General features: G+C 35.0%; 1 protein-coding gene across 1 annotated transcript in view; it reads right to left on the bottom strand.

Moving 5' to 3' along the window:
• The window catches only part of TTC3 (tetratricopeptide repeat domain 3), a 169,419-nt gene that overhangs the window by 137,450 nt on the left and 18,877 nt on the right, over positions 1-13,092 (bottom strand). Inside the window, exon 3 of the mRNA XM_044670285.1 lies at positions 1,442-1,536. Coding sequence (XP_044526220.1) covers positions 1,442-1,536 — 95 coding nt within the window. The remainder of the gene's footprint in view (positions 1-1,441; positions 1,537-13,092) is intronic.

The raw sequence follows: 13,092 nt of genomic DNA, 5'->3' as shown, positions 1-13,092 counted from the left end.
AATGTACAAGATGGACTATAGTGAGAAGAGGTTTGAGGTATGTGATGATTAGATTAAGTCTAAACTGCCCATCTTTAGATTTAATCACCAAAGGTGAGAACACCTCTAATTCTGGGAGGTCCTAACCCACGTGTGCTAGAGTGAGTAACGAATCAGAATCAATGGACCGCCCTCTACACTTTCTATGAGAAAGCATCTATTGTGATTGGACACGCAGGCTAGGGGAAGGCACTGGAAGTGACACATACGTGACCCCTATAAAAGAGGGAGTTGAGTGAATGAGGCTGCTTCTGGTTTGGTGAAGGGGACCTGAGGGAGCTTTGCTGGTTCGTGACCGAGATTGTTCCATGTGGTGAGTTTAAAGACTGAATCTTCCTGAACTTCTATTAAGAAACTTCTTTTTATAGACTCTGTGAATGAAGTTTGCTCCATTCACCTCCAGGGGTCAGGCCCATTAACCCTCAGGTGAGGGTTAAGATCTACCTGGACTAATCAGTTGGATAGATTCTTATCTCTATACTTCCTCTCTCTCTTCTTATGTAAATAAATTTCCATCAAAGTCAATTTTTATTTGAGATTATTCTTATTTGAGAATTGGTAATAGTTCAGTCCTTTGGCAACCATCTTTAATATATTGAACCCATAAAACCTCTTTTTCACCCTTACAGGTATGGAGGATAATTAATAAGTTATTTTTAATTTTTAAAATTTAAGATTTTTATTTAAATTTTTTCATTTATTTTAAATTAATATTTTTTTAAACTGCATCAAAATAAATTTTAAAGTTTGGGATTTCAAAGACCCTCTATAACAGCTTTTCTCTTCAAGAGAAATTCCTAATATCTCTTTCCTGACTATTTTTCCAAGTACATTTCTTAGAATTTCAATTTGTTATATTATTAAATCCTTTAATATTTTGAATGGTTTGACTGATAGCATTTTTAACTTCCAAACAATTCAGGAAGGATTAAAACTTGTGAATATTAACTAAAGTTAAGAGAGGTTGTATCTTATTCCTCACCCTCTCTCTCCTAGATCCTTTTAACTAAAGCAGAAATCAACCATCTTACAGATTCACCTAGTCCACATTTTCATTTCCCCTCTTCCTGGGTACAGAGGAACTTCTCTGTATAACTCCAAAAGCTGGTCTTAAAATTTATAATTCTTTTAAAATGCAAATACTACTTGAAGAGGCAAAAGATAAAATCTCAGTTATTTCACAATTTTGCTTAAGTTGTTGCTTAAGTTTGCTTGGTTGTAGTATTCAAAATCATCTATACTGCATGTCATATATTATTAATTCTTACTCTTGCTGAAGTAGCAAAGTGGTAGAGATTTATTTTATTTAGACAGACCTGTATCCTCATTTGACCTTATATAAAGTTTATGTTGTATCATTTATCCAAATCATAAAATGTATGTCTTTCAATTTATTCCTTACCGAAATTCAATTGCTCTGGTATAATATGTGATAGCCGTATCAAACCTCTCTTCTGAGAATTCTTCATTTCCTCTTGTTTTCATAATTTCACCTTCCTGCAAGAACAAAAAGAAAATATACTCAATAAGCATAAATATAAAATTTGAAGAGAGGACATAACATTGTAGAAGAAGGGGAATGCTAACTGTGGATACTTAAAATATAATATGGCATAACTTTGGATGTTTAAATTTAAATAATGCAGAGTGTGTTTGTCAGGAGTCCCTGCTAATTCCAACACCAGAGGTCCATGGCTTTCAGAACTCTAGATAGTCCTTCTGTGTAAGGCCACTTCAACTCATTCCAGACAAGGTCCAACCAGACATTCTAATGAAGGAGAGCTAAGGCATTCAAAAATCCTCCCTAGCAACAGCTGGTATGCAAATGAACATCTGGCTCTGATTTATAAACAAGTCCCTAATCCCTTCTTCTTCTTGAGACATCCTGCCCATAATACCCATTCTGCTTGTGGTTTTAACACTTAAAAATTCCTACTCAGAGACTCCTCAGTAGGCAATTCCACTGCTTGCTACTGGGAGAATTTAGTCCCATGTCTAACTTTTTTCTCTCAATATATCTCTCTGATTTTAACATAGATGTCTTCAAAATTATTTTCCAAGTTAATAACATCAATATATATCTTGAATTTTTACTTTCTTGTATGTATAACGATCCATGACTATATTTTTATGTATATGGATAAAGAAAGTTCACAGTGGTATTATCTCATAAATGCTAAGTAGATAGATTCTGCCAGCTGGAAAGTTTATGATAGTGGTTCTGCAAAATACTAAATCTGTTGTCAGAGGACTAATCAAATATAGAGATATTACTAAACGGTTGGCCACAAATGGATTTTTTGGCCATTGCAATTAATGAAATTGCTATTCGTAAAAATGAGGCAACTAAGTGGCATAGTAGATAAGAGTGCTGACACTGGAGTCAGGAGGACTTGAGTTCAAATCTAGTTTCAGACATTAGCTATGTGGCCCTAGGAATGTCATTTAATTCTGTCTGCCTCAGATTCCTCATCTGTAATGTAAGTTAGAGAAGGAAATGGCAAATCATTCCAGTATCTTTGCTGAGAAAACCCCAAATGAGGTCACAAAGAGTTGGACATGACTAACTGACCCCCCAAAACATTTTTTTCCTGAAATGGAGACTATGAAGATGTCCTCAATTCTTTTGCTTCCAAAATGAAAGCATGATAGAATGGGGGAAACAAACAAAAGATGCCAAAAATATAGTTTTGAGACCGTACATTAACCTTAACCTAAGAAGGCTGGAAGTAGTAGGATGAGGAATGGACCTGTAACTTTAATGATATAGACAACTCCTAGATGAAGAAACTTCTTCTACCACTGTAACTAAGAACCTTCTCTACAACTTTGTTTTAGAGAGTAGTCTAGACCAGTGATGGGCAAACTATTCAGGGCAGGCCAGATCTGGATGTGGGGTTTAGTGATTAGGGAATTGCTTAAGGCAGTGATGGGAAAACTACAGCCTGGATCTGACCCCTGGGGAATAGTTTGCCCCTCACTGGTCTAGACCACCAACAGGCTAAATGACTTACCAAGGGATATACAGCCAGTATGTTTTAGAAATAGAGCTTGAATTTAGATCTTCCTGGTTCCAAGGCCAGTAGTTCATGCTGCCTCTCATTCTAACTATAAAAACTCTTAAATATGGTATAACTATCTAATGATCAACAAATTGACAAAAGTATTATGGAAAAAAATGAACATCTCAATGATATATAATGTTCCAGTTTCATAGTCCTCCGTCTCTAACAAAGAAGGGAAAAAGATATATTCCTTTATGCTTCCTTTCGGAACAAGGTTGATAACAGCATTTAGTTTTAATTTAAAGTCAAATACAAAAGCAATCTGGTGATTAGGCTTAAATTATTTAGGCTTAAAAACATTCTTAAAACATATTTCATTGTACTTTTTTTTTTAAACCCTTACATTCCACCTCAGAATCTTCCAACCATCAATTGGTTTCAAGGCAGAAGAGTGGTAAGGGCTAAGCAATGGGGGTTAAGTGACTTGCCCAGGGTCACAAAGCTAGGAAGTGTCTGAAGTCAGATTTGAACCTAAGACCTCCCATCTGTAGGCATGGCTTTCAATCCACTGAGCCACCCAGCTGTCCCCTGTATATTCTAAAAGGATATGTGTTCTTAATGTTAAAGATCAGACCACTGGGGAAAAAATGAAGAGAAATGTTTGGTATCATTCTGGGTAGGAAATGCATTCCTTGCCAACAAGGGATAGAGGAAGTAATAAAAGATAAAAATAACTTTGATTACATGAAACTGAAAAGCTTCTACACAAACAAAATAATATACACCTAGGATAAAAATTGAAGTCGTTGAATGGGAATAAGATTTTAGAAAATTTCTCATATAAGGGTATGATATCCAAACCATCTAAACCAGTGATAGGCAAACTTTTTAAAGTGGGGCCAAAGGAAAGGAAATGCTCATCTGTCAGTCTGTTTCTAAGGTAGCTCACTGTATTCTTCAGATTAGGAATAATGTCGCTGGGCAGATAGAACATTTCAGGGGACCGCATCTGGCCTGCCTGCCCTAGTTTGCCCCTCACTGATCTAAACAATTAAGTGTTACATATTTTCATACCTATAATATATATCTATGTGTATTTCTTTATATGTGTGTGTATATATATATATATGTATATAAAATAGACAAATCTATTCTTAAAAAGCCTTTCCCTTGTAGACATGAAGGGTATGAACAAAGAGTTGTTCAAAAAAAGAACTATAAACTATTAGTAACATGAGAGAATGCTCCAAATTACAAATAAGAGAAATGTGAATAAGAATTAACTCAGAATTTCCTCTTATACCATAGATGGGTAAAAATGACAATATTCAGTGTTGGAGAGATTGTGAAAAACCACTTGGCTATTTATTTATGGCAGAATTTTTTATAATAAAGAATTAGAAAACAAGTAGATACTCTTTAATTGGGGAATGGCTAAGTAAGCTATGGCATATGAATATAAAGGAATACACCTATGCTATAAGAGAAAATAAATATAATCAATGCAGGAAAGTATGGAAAAAATGAAAACCTTACTTTCAGAACTGTGAATGAACTATACAATCTAAGAAAATGAAAAAGTATCAGAATAAGGAAATTAAAACTTCATGTGTATTGTTTATTTTATTTTATTTTTTAAAAACCTTAACTTTCTGTCCTAAGGCAGAAAAGCAGTAAGAGCTGGGCAACAGAGGTTAAGTGACTTGCCCAGGATCACATAGTTAAGAAATATTAGGCCAAATCTGAACACAGATCCTCCTGACTCTAGAACTCTATCTACTTTGCTACCTACCCATGTATTGTTTATAGGAAAACATTTCAAAAAACAAAAAAACTCATTCAATCAAAATGAACATCTGGAAAAACTTTAGTGTTCAGTAGGTGAATCCAAGAGAATTTTCTTCAATTTTTTGATCTTTTGATTGTTTTCTATTATTTGTTTTGCTTCATGGGGATATCTTTATTTGTCTTCTAGTTTTCCAACATAAAAATTCCCTTCTAAGTCATTCATTCTCCTTGCAGTTTTTCCTTCAGAGCCTTTAAAAACTTTTTATATATCCCTCTTCATTTCTTCAAGTAATCCTGTCAAAAATTAGTTTTTCCTTTGAGCCTCTGCTTGAAGTTTGTTTTTAATTTTCATATTCTGTTTTTTAGAATCAATACTAATTGGTTTCAGAGCAGAAGAGCAGTAAGGACTGGGCAATTGAAATTAAGTGACTTGCCCTATGTCACATATCTAGGAAGTACCTGGGGCCAGATTTGAACCCAGGGCCTGGGTTGGCTCTCTATCCACTGAACCACCTAGCTGCCCCCCTGACTGCAGTTTTTATGGAGACAGTCACTTTTACTTTTTAGAGATTTCTACATTTACGACAATGTTTTTTGTATTGGATAGAGTAAATGGGCAGTAATTTTAAGGAGAAGGCATTAGTAGCAGAGTATGGGAAAAGAGAAAAGGTGTTCTGTAGAAGATGGGACTGAAGCTAGGTTTGAAGGAAGTAAGAAAACCTAAGAGACAGAGATAAGAGGAAGAGCATTCCATAAATGGAGAACAGTTGGTGCAAATGCAGAGAATCAAGACATGTAATGTTATGATCAAGGAAAATCAAGTCAGCCGGTAAAGTTGAATTAGAGAGAGCATAGAGAGAAAAATGAAGTATAAGAAAGGTAGAAGGAAGCCAGGTTATAAGAGACCAGATGGAAGATTTTTGAGGATCATGGAGGTAATGGGGAGCCATTGGAATTTAATGAGGAGGGAAAAGAGATTAACATGCTCAGAACCTTACTAAATAGGATGATTACTATGACAGGTCTGTGTAATATAAACTGGAAAGGTGAAAGAAGAGGCAAAGTCCAAACAAGAGAAGAAAGACTAGGTTGGTTACTATATAAGAATAAAGATCAAGAGATACATATGAAAGATGTAGTGAAGGAAGAAACCACAAGAATTAATAACATATTGACTATGTGGTATAGGTATGTAAGGAGTAAAGGATGAAAATGCAGCTGCAAACCTAAGTAACTAAGCAAATGGTGGTTTCCTTGAGCTCACAGCAATGAGTTTTCTTTTGAATGTACTGAATTTGAGGTGCCTATGGGACATCCAGTTCGAGTTAACTAAAAAGCACCAGGTGATGCAAAAATGGAGCTCAAGAGAAAAACTGACAAAATTAATGGAAGGCAATGAGATCACCAAGTGAGATAACAGACTGAAAAGAGATGGGCAACTACAGAGAAGTCTAGGAAACCCACAGTTACTAGTCAAGTCTTAGATGAAGATGTAGAAAAGGAGAAAAAAAAAGAGGAGAACCAGGAGAAAGCAATGACACAAAAATCTAGAGAGGAGTATCAAGAAGACTGATCTAGGCAGAAGAGAGGCCAAAAATGATGAGGATTGCTAAAAATCTATTATGTTTGGCAATTACAATATCATTAGGAAATTTGGAGAGGGTAGTTTCAATTTAATTATGAGATCAGAAGCCACAATTCAGAGGGTTTAGAATTTAGTGAGAAGAAAAGAAGTGGAAGCACCAACTATAGATTCTTTTTTTTTTTTTTAAACCCTTGTACTTTTTGGTATATTGTCTCATAGGTGGAAGATTGGTAAGGGAGGGTATAGATTCTTTTCTTAAAGAGTTTATCCAAGAAGGGGAGGAGAAATAAAACATGATAGTTGGCAAGAATGGTTGGAACAAGTGAAGTTTTTTACAGGTGAGTAAGGCATTGATGTTTTTGGAGGCAGCAAAAGAGGCAACAAATAAGGGACAGACTGAAGTTAAGTGAGAGAATAGGGATGATGGTAGAGGCAACTTTCTGGAGAAAATGGGGAGGTGGGATCAAGGTTTTGTATGTAAAGGGGATGCTTTGACAAGAGAAAGAGATCCTTTTAGGAGTGAAGGAAGAAATAGAAGGGGAATATGTCTGTATAACATGAGCCAAGCAAGAAGAGACACAAGGAAGTTCTTGGTGAATGACATCAATTTTATGAAGCAAGAGGTGAGGTTCTCAGCTAAAAGAATGGGGATAAGGAAGGGAATGTAATGAGGATGCTTTATAAAGAAAAAAAAAGGTTTGGAATTGCCACTGTGCCAAATAGGTTACTGAATCAATTAAAAAAGTGTAAAAGGATTTGACACTGCAAAGACCTAGAATATAAAATAAATGTGAAAGAGTAAAGACAGCAGAGGGAATTAAGCACTTCTGCTGAGCTTTCCCAAAACTATCCCCTAAATAACGTTTTTTAAAGCCCTAAAATAAATTTCTGAGCAGGATAAAAAACATTTAAGCCATGGTATCTCCTTTTTTCCATCCTAGAAAAGTTTAGAAGGAACAAAAGAGAAGTCTTTTTGCACATACTCAGATGGGGAATGGCCAGGAACATGTATTGAGGAAACTGTTAAATAGCACTGGTTATGGGGTCAGGAGGCAGCTGCAGTGAATGGTAAAGCATTTGGTCAGACAGATATTTCAGAGGACTCCTGTGCTAGCACTGAACACAGGACTGGGCACTATTTAGTGATACCTTTGTCCACAAGATAGCAGAGGCCTTTCCTGGGTAAGAATCAAAGCACATAACAGAAGTACAATAACCAGAACCTTTCAAGAACAAATCACATAACCCTGGAAGAACCAAAAACCTAAAGGTCCCAAAATCTAGCCATAGAATCTGAGGCTGGCCAACAACCCCACTCAGCTCCATCTTTCTACCTGAGAGGTGAGCAGAGTCCAACTTTAACATAAAGTCTGAATTTAACAAAAATAGGCTTGAAAAGGGCAGCTAGGTGGCCTAGTGGATAGAGTGTTGGGTTTGGAGTCAGGAAGACTCTTCTTCTTAAGTTCAAATCTGCTCTCACACATTTACTAGGTATGTGAATCTGGGCAAATCACTTTACCCTATTTGCTTTAGTTCCTCATCTGTAAAATGAACTGGAGAAGGAAATGGCAAACCATTCTAGTATCTTGGCAAAGAAAACCCCAAATAGAGATACAGCGAGTCAGACATGACTGAACAAAAGCAATTCTGTCTAAATATAATTTAGGGGAACCTAGGTGGCTCAGTGGATAGAGTGCCAGGCCTAGAGATGGGAAATCCTGGGTTCAAATCTAGCCTTGTATATATCCTAGCTGTGTGACCTTGGGCAAGTCATTTAACCCTACTTGCCTCACCCTTGTCACTCCTCTACCTTGGAATTCATAATTATATGAATTCAAAGACAAAAGAGAAAATGTTTTAAAAAAAAGAAAGATAGAGGCTGGAACCATGAGAAAAACAAAACAAAACAAAAAACCCATAATCATAAAGAGTTACCACAGAAACAAGGAAGTTCAAGACACAAATTCAGACAAAGACAATAACTTGAAACCATCTACAAATAAAGTCTCAAATTAAAATGTGATTTTTTATTATTTTATTTTATAATTATATTTACATATAATATTGATCATATATTACATATGTATAATACATAATATTAATTGTAATTTAAAAATTAAAAATGCAGATTGGACAAAAATCTAATAAGAATTCCTTGAAGAGCTTGTTTTTTAAAGCATGACAAAATTACTTTGAAAATCAAATAAGAGCAGTAAAGGAAAAATTGGGAAAAGACACAGGAAAATATGAAAAAGAATCAATAGCTTGATAAAGGAGGCACAAAAAAAACTAAAGAAATTAAAACTATAAAAAACAGAATAGGACAATTGGTAAGAGAGGCACAAAAAATCTAACAAACTTTCTTAAAAGCAGAATTGGTCAAGTAGAAAAAGAAATACAAAAATGCAATGAAAAGAAGAACTTCTTAGGCAGAATTAGCCAAATTGGGAAAAAAAAAAAACTACAAAAATTCCATTAGGAAAAGAAGTTTTTAAAAAGTAGAATTAGTCAAATGGAAAAGAAGGTACAAAGGCTCACTCAAGAAAATCATTCCTTAAAAATTAGAATTGGACTAGTGGAAGCTAATGACTCCATTAAATATCAAGAAAGTCAAAAGAATGAAAACAAAAATGGAAGAGAATGTGAAATATCTCATTGGGAAAACAACTGACCTGGAAAATAAATCCAGGAGAGATAATCTAAGAATTATTGGACTACTAGAAAGCTATGATCAAAAAAAAGAACTTAAATTTATGATCAAAAAAAGAGCTTAAACATCATCTTTCAAGAAATTATCAAAGAAAACAATCCTGATAATCTAGAATCAGAGGATAAAATAGAAATGGAAATACTCAACCAATCACCTGAAAGAAAACCCAAGAAGATGTGGTGGTCGTTAACTAAATAGAGGGAAATAGGATGGAGGGTAATACAAAGTAATCATAATGGTGCCAAAAATTTTCATAAGAAATCTTTCTAGTAATAAAGGCCTCATTTCTCAAATACATAGAGAAATGAGTCAAATATATAAGAATACAAGTCATTTTGCAATTGATAATGGTCAAAGGCTATACACAGGCAGTTCTAAGACTAATTAAAACTCTCTGGAGTCATGTAAAAAAAGTTCTAAATCACTATTAATTAGAGAAATGCAAACTAAAATAACTCTGAGGTACCACCACAGACTTATCAGATTGGCTATTATGACATAAAATGAAATGACAACACTCGGAGGGGATGGAGAAAAATCGAGACACTAATGTACTGTTGAGGGAGTTGGTAAATGATTCAATCATCCTAGAGAACAATTTGGACCTATACTCAAAGAGCTATAAAACAGGACATACCCTTTGATCCAGCATTATCCTCACTAGGTTTGTATCTTAAAGTGATAAAAAAACAAAAAGGGGAAGGACCTATATGTTCAAAAATATTTAAAACAGCTCTTTTTTATGAGGTCAAAGAAATGTAAAGTGAGGGGATACCCATCAATTAGAGAACAGCTGAATAGATACACAATTGTAATGAAATACAATTGTGCTATAAGAAATGAGGAGGAGGAAGAACTCAGAAAAACCTGGAAAGACTTAATCAACTGAAGCAAGAATGAAATAGGCGGAACCAAAAGAACAATGTACATAGTAACAGGAATACCGGACAATGAACAACTGTGAATAACTCAACTATAGTTGTCCCTTGCTATATCACAGTTCATTTATCGCAGCTTCACTATATTGTGGGTTAAAAAAAAAATCTAATTCTGTATCACAGAATTTTCTCTATATATATAGAAGGGACTAAATTATCTCACATAAAGGAGTTGCACAAAGAAGAGTGTTTATTCAGGAGGGGAAAATGGGAGGGGGATTGGCAGGCAATGCTTGAACCTCACTTTCATTGGAATTGGTTCAAAGAGGGAAGACTATAAACATACACACACAAATGTACACACACACACACACACACACACACACACTCACACACGTATTGAAATCTATCTTACCCAAGAGGGAGAAAGGAAAAGAAAGGAATAAGAAATAGATGTGAGGGGGGCAGCTGGGTAGTTCACTGGATTGAGAGCCAGGCCTAGAGACGGGAGGTCCCAAGTTCAAATCTGTCCTCAAACATTTCCTAGCTGTGTGACCCTGGGCAAGTCACTCAACCCCCATTGCCTAGCCCTTACCACTCTTCTGCCTTGGAGGCAATACACAGTATTGACTCCAATACGGAAGGTAAGAGTTAAAAAAAAATAGATGTGAGGGAAAGGTAGGAGGGAAGGAGGATTGGGGGAATCCAGTGGTCAGAAGCAAGACAGATTTTTAGGAGGTACAGGATAAATGAGAGAGGATAATCAGAGGAAAATATAAAGTCAGTGTTCATATCTGTGAATATGAATGGGATGGGCTAATCCATACAATGGAAAAGCAGTATGAAATATATTGGAAACTACAATCCAACAATATGTTGTATATAAGAGACATACTTGAGACAGAAAGACATGACAGAGTTTAAATAAAGGATAGGAGAGTCTATTATGTTTCAGTTGAAATGAAATGCATAAGGTTGGCAATCATGATTTCAGATAATGCAAAAGCAAAAATAGACCCAGCTGAAAGAGATAATCATGGAAACTATATTTTGCTAAAAAGTACCACAGGCAATGAAATAAAATCAAAGAATTTGTAGCAAGTTTCTCTAATAAAGGTTTTATTTCTCAAAGATATAAACAAGCAGTTTTCAGAAGAAGCAATCAAAACTATAGTCATATGAAAAAATACTCTAAATCACTTTTGATTAGACAAATGTAAATTAACACAACTCTGAGGAACCGCCTCTTACCTATAAGAAATGACAAATGCTGGAAAGGATGGAGTAAAAACAGATATGTTAATGAAATGGAGCAGTGAACTAGTTCAAGCATTCTGGAAGACAATTTGAAACTATGCCCAAAGGGTTATAAAACTGTGAAAGATTTGACTTTTCTAGTCAATACAATGATCCAAGACAATTCCAAAGGGCTCATGAGGAAAAATGCTATTTACCTTGACGAGAATGAGAATCCCTTATCCCTTTAGATATAAGATCCCAGAAATTAGAATCAATCAGTACTTAGTGAAAGAAAGTGATTAATCTTGGGTAATGATTAATTAGTGATGAATAGAATTACAGTAATTATATTTTTAAGGTTATTAAGCAAACAGAATGTAATGTATTTCGCTGTTTTCTCTGTAACTCTCTATTAGCTGTTGTTTCTGTAACAATCATGTTTTAATCATGTTTCTGTAACAAACATCATTTTGCAGTAGTTGTACGCCCTAGGGGTGTGATTCACTTGTGAGAAAGTAAGCAGAAAGGAAAAGCCTGAAGGCTGGAAGGCCAGAAGGCCATGCCCTCTGAGTATTCTCTCAGATAGATCTCTGAACAGGTGCTCTAAGAGGAACTATCATTACAGTGTACACCCCATTACCATAAAAGGCATATCCATTTTACTATCTAGGGCATGTTGTCCAGAGGACTGGGAGTTGACCTTGGACCTCTTATGACTATGAGGTCATTATCAGAAAATATATCTCCTATCACTTACGTTAAGGTATATAAGTGATGAGACCTCTCATTTACTTGTCTTAGGTGTCTCTCTCAATAAACCTATGATTGGCTTAGAGTTTGCCTCTCAGTTTCTTTCAGACTGGCTGAAAATTTTTCATTTCAACCTTCAGAGAGAGAAAAGATGAACTACGAATGTAAAATGATATATAATTTCTTTACTCTTTTTTTTGTAATATAGCTAACATGGAAATATGTTTGACATGATTTAACATATATAACTGATGATATATTGTTTGCCTTCTCAATTGATAGGGGAGGAGGGGAGGAGAGAACAGAATCTGAAACTCAAAATTTAAAAGAAAAGAATGCTAAAAAATAAATTAAAAAAAACCCAAATGGAAACAGCAGAGGAAAAATGGGAAAAGAAATGAGAGTTAGAGAAGAGAGATATACAAAGAGAATTAACAGCTTGGAACAAGACTCACAAAACCTTATCAGAGAAAATAACTTGAAAATCAGAATTAACCAAATTACATGAAACTTCAAGAAATAAAAGTCCAACAGTGAAAATGTAAATTCACTCACAGCCAAAATAACTGACCTAGGAAATAGATTGAGGGCAGATAGCTTAATAATCATTACACTACCAGATGTCACAAACAACAACAACAACAAAAAAGCCTAGATATTAAATTTCAAGAAATCATTACAGAAAACTGCTTGAATGTCTTTGAGATTGAGAGCAAACCAGAAATTAAAAAGAATCCTTGAGAAAAAAAATATACTGTTACTTGTAAATTATTATCTCTATACTGATGATTTTCATATCTACTTTTTCAGTCCTAACCTCTCTGTTGACCTTCAATCTTGCATCTTTAACTTCCTATCAAAACTGGAATTCAGTAAACATATCAACTCAGCATGTCCAAAAATGAACTCCTACTTTGCCTGCAAAACCTGCACTCTTCCTAACTTCTCTATCAAAATTGAGAATGGGAGGATGATGATGCCATCTCTGATTCCTTACTCTCTCTTTCTCATTGCTACTGCACTCCTCTCCCCAATTAATCTGTTGTAAAGGCTTGTCAATATGCTTTCTAGAATAAAATCCTTTCTCTCTTCCAATAT

This window comes from Gracilinanus agilis, chromosome 3 (assembly GCF_016433145.1).
Source record: "Gracilinanus agilis isolate LMUSP501 chromosome 3, AgileGrace, whole genome shotgun sequence".
Lineage (NCBI taxonomy): Eukaryota > Metazoa > Chordata > Mammalia > Didelphimorphia > Didelphidae > Gracilinanus > Gracilinanus agilis.
Note: the sequence above shows the minus strand (reverse complement) of the source record. Positions and strands in the feature narration are given on the sequence as shown.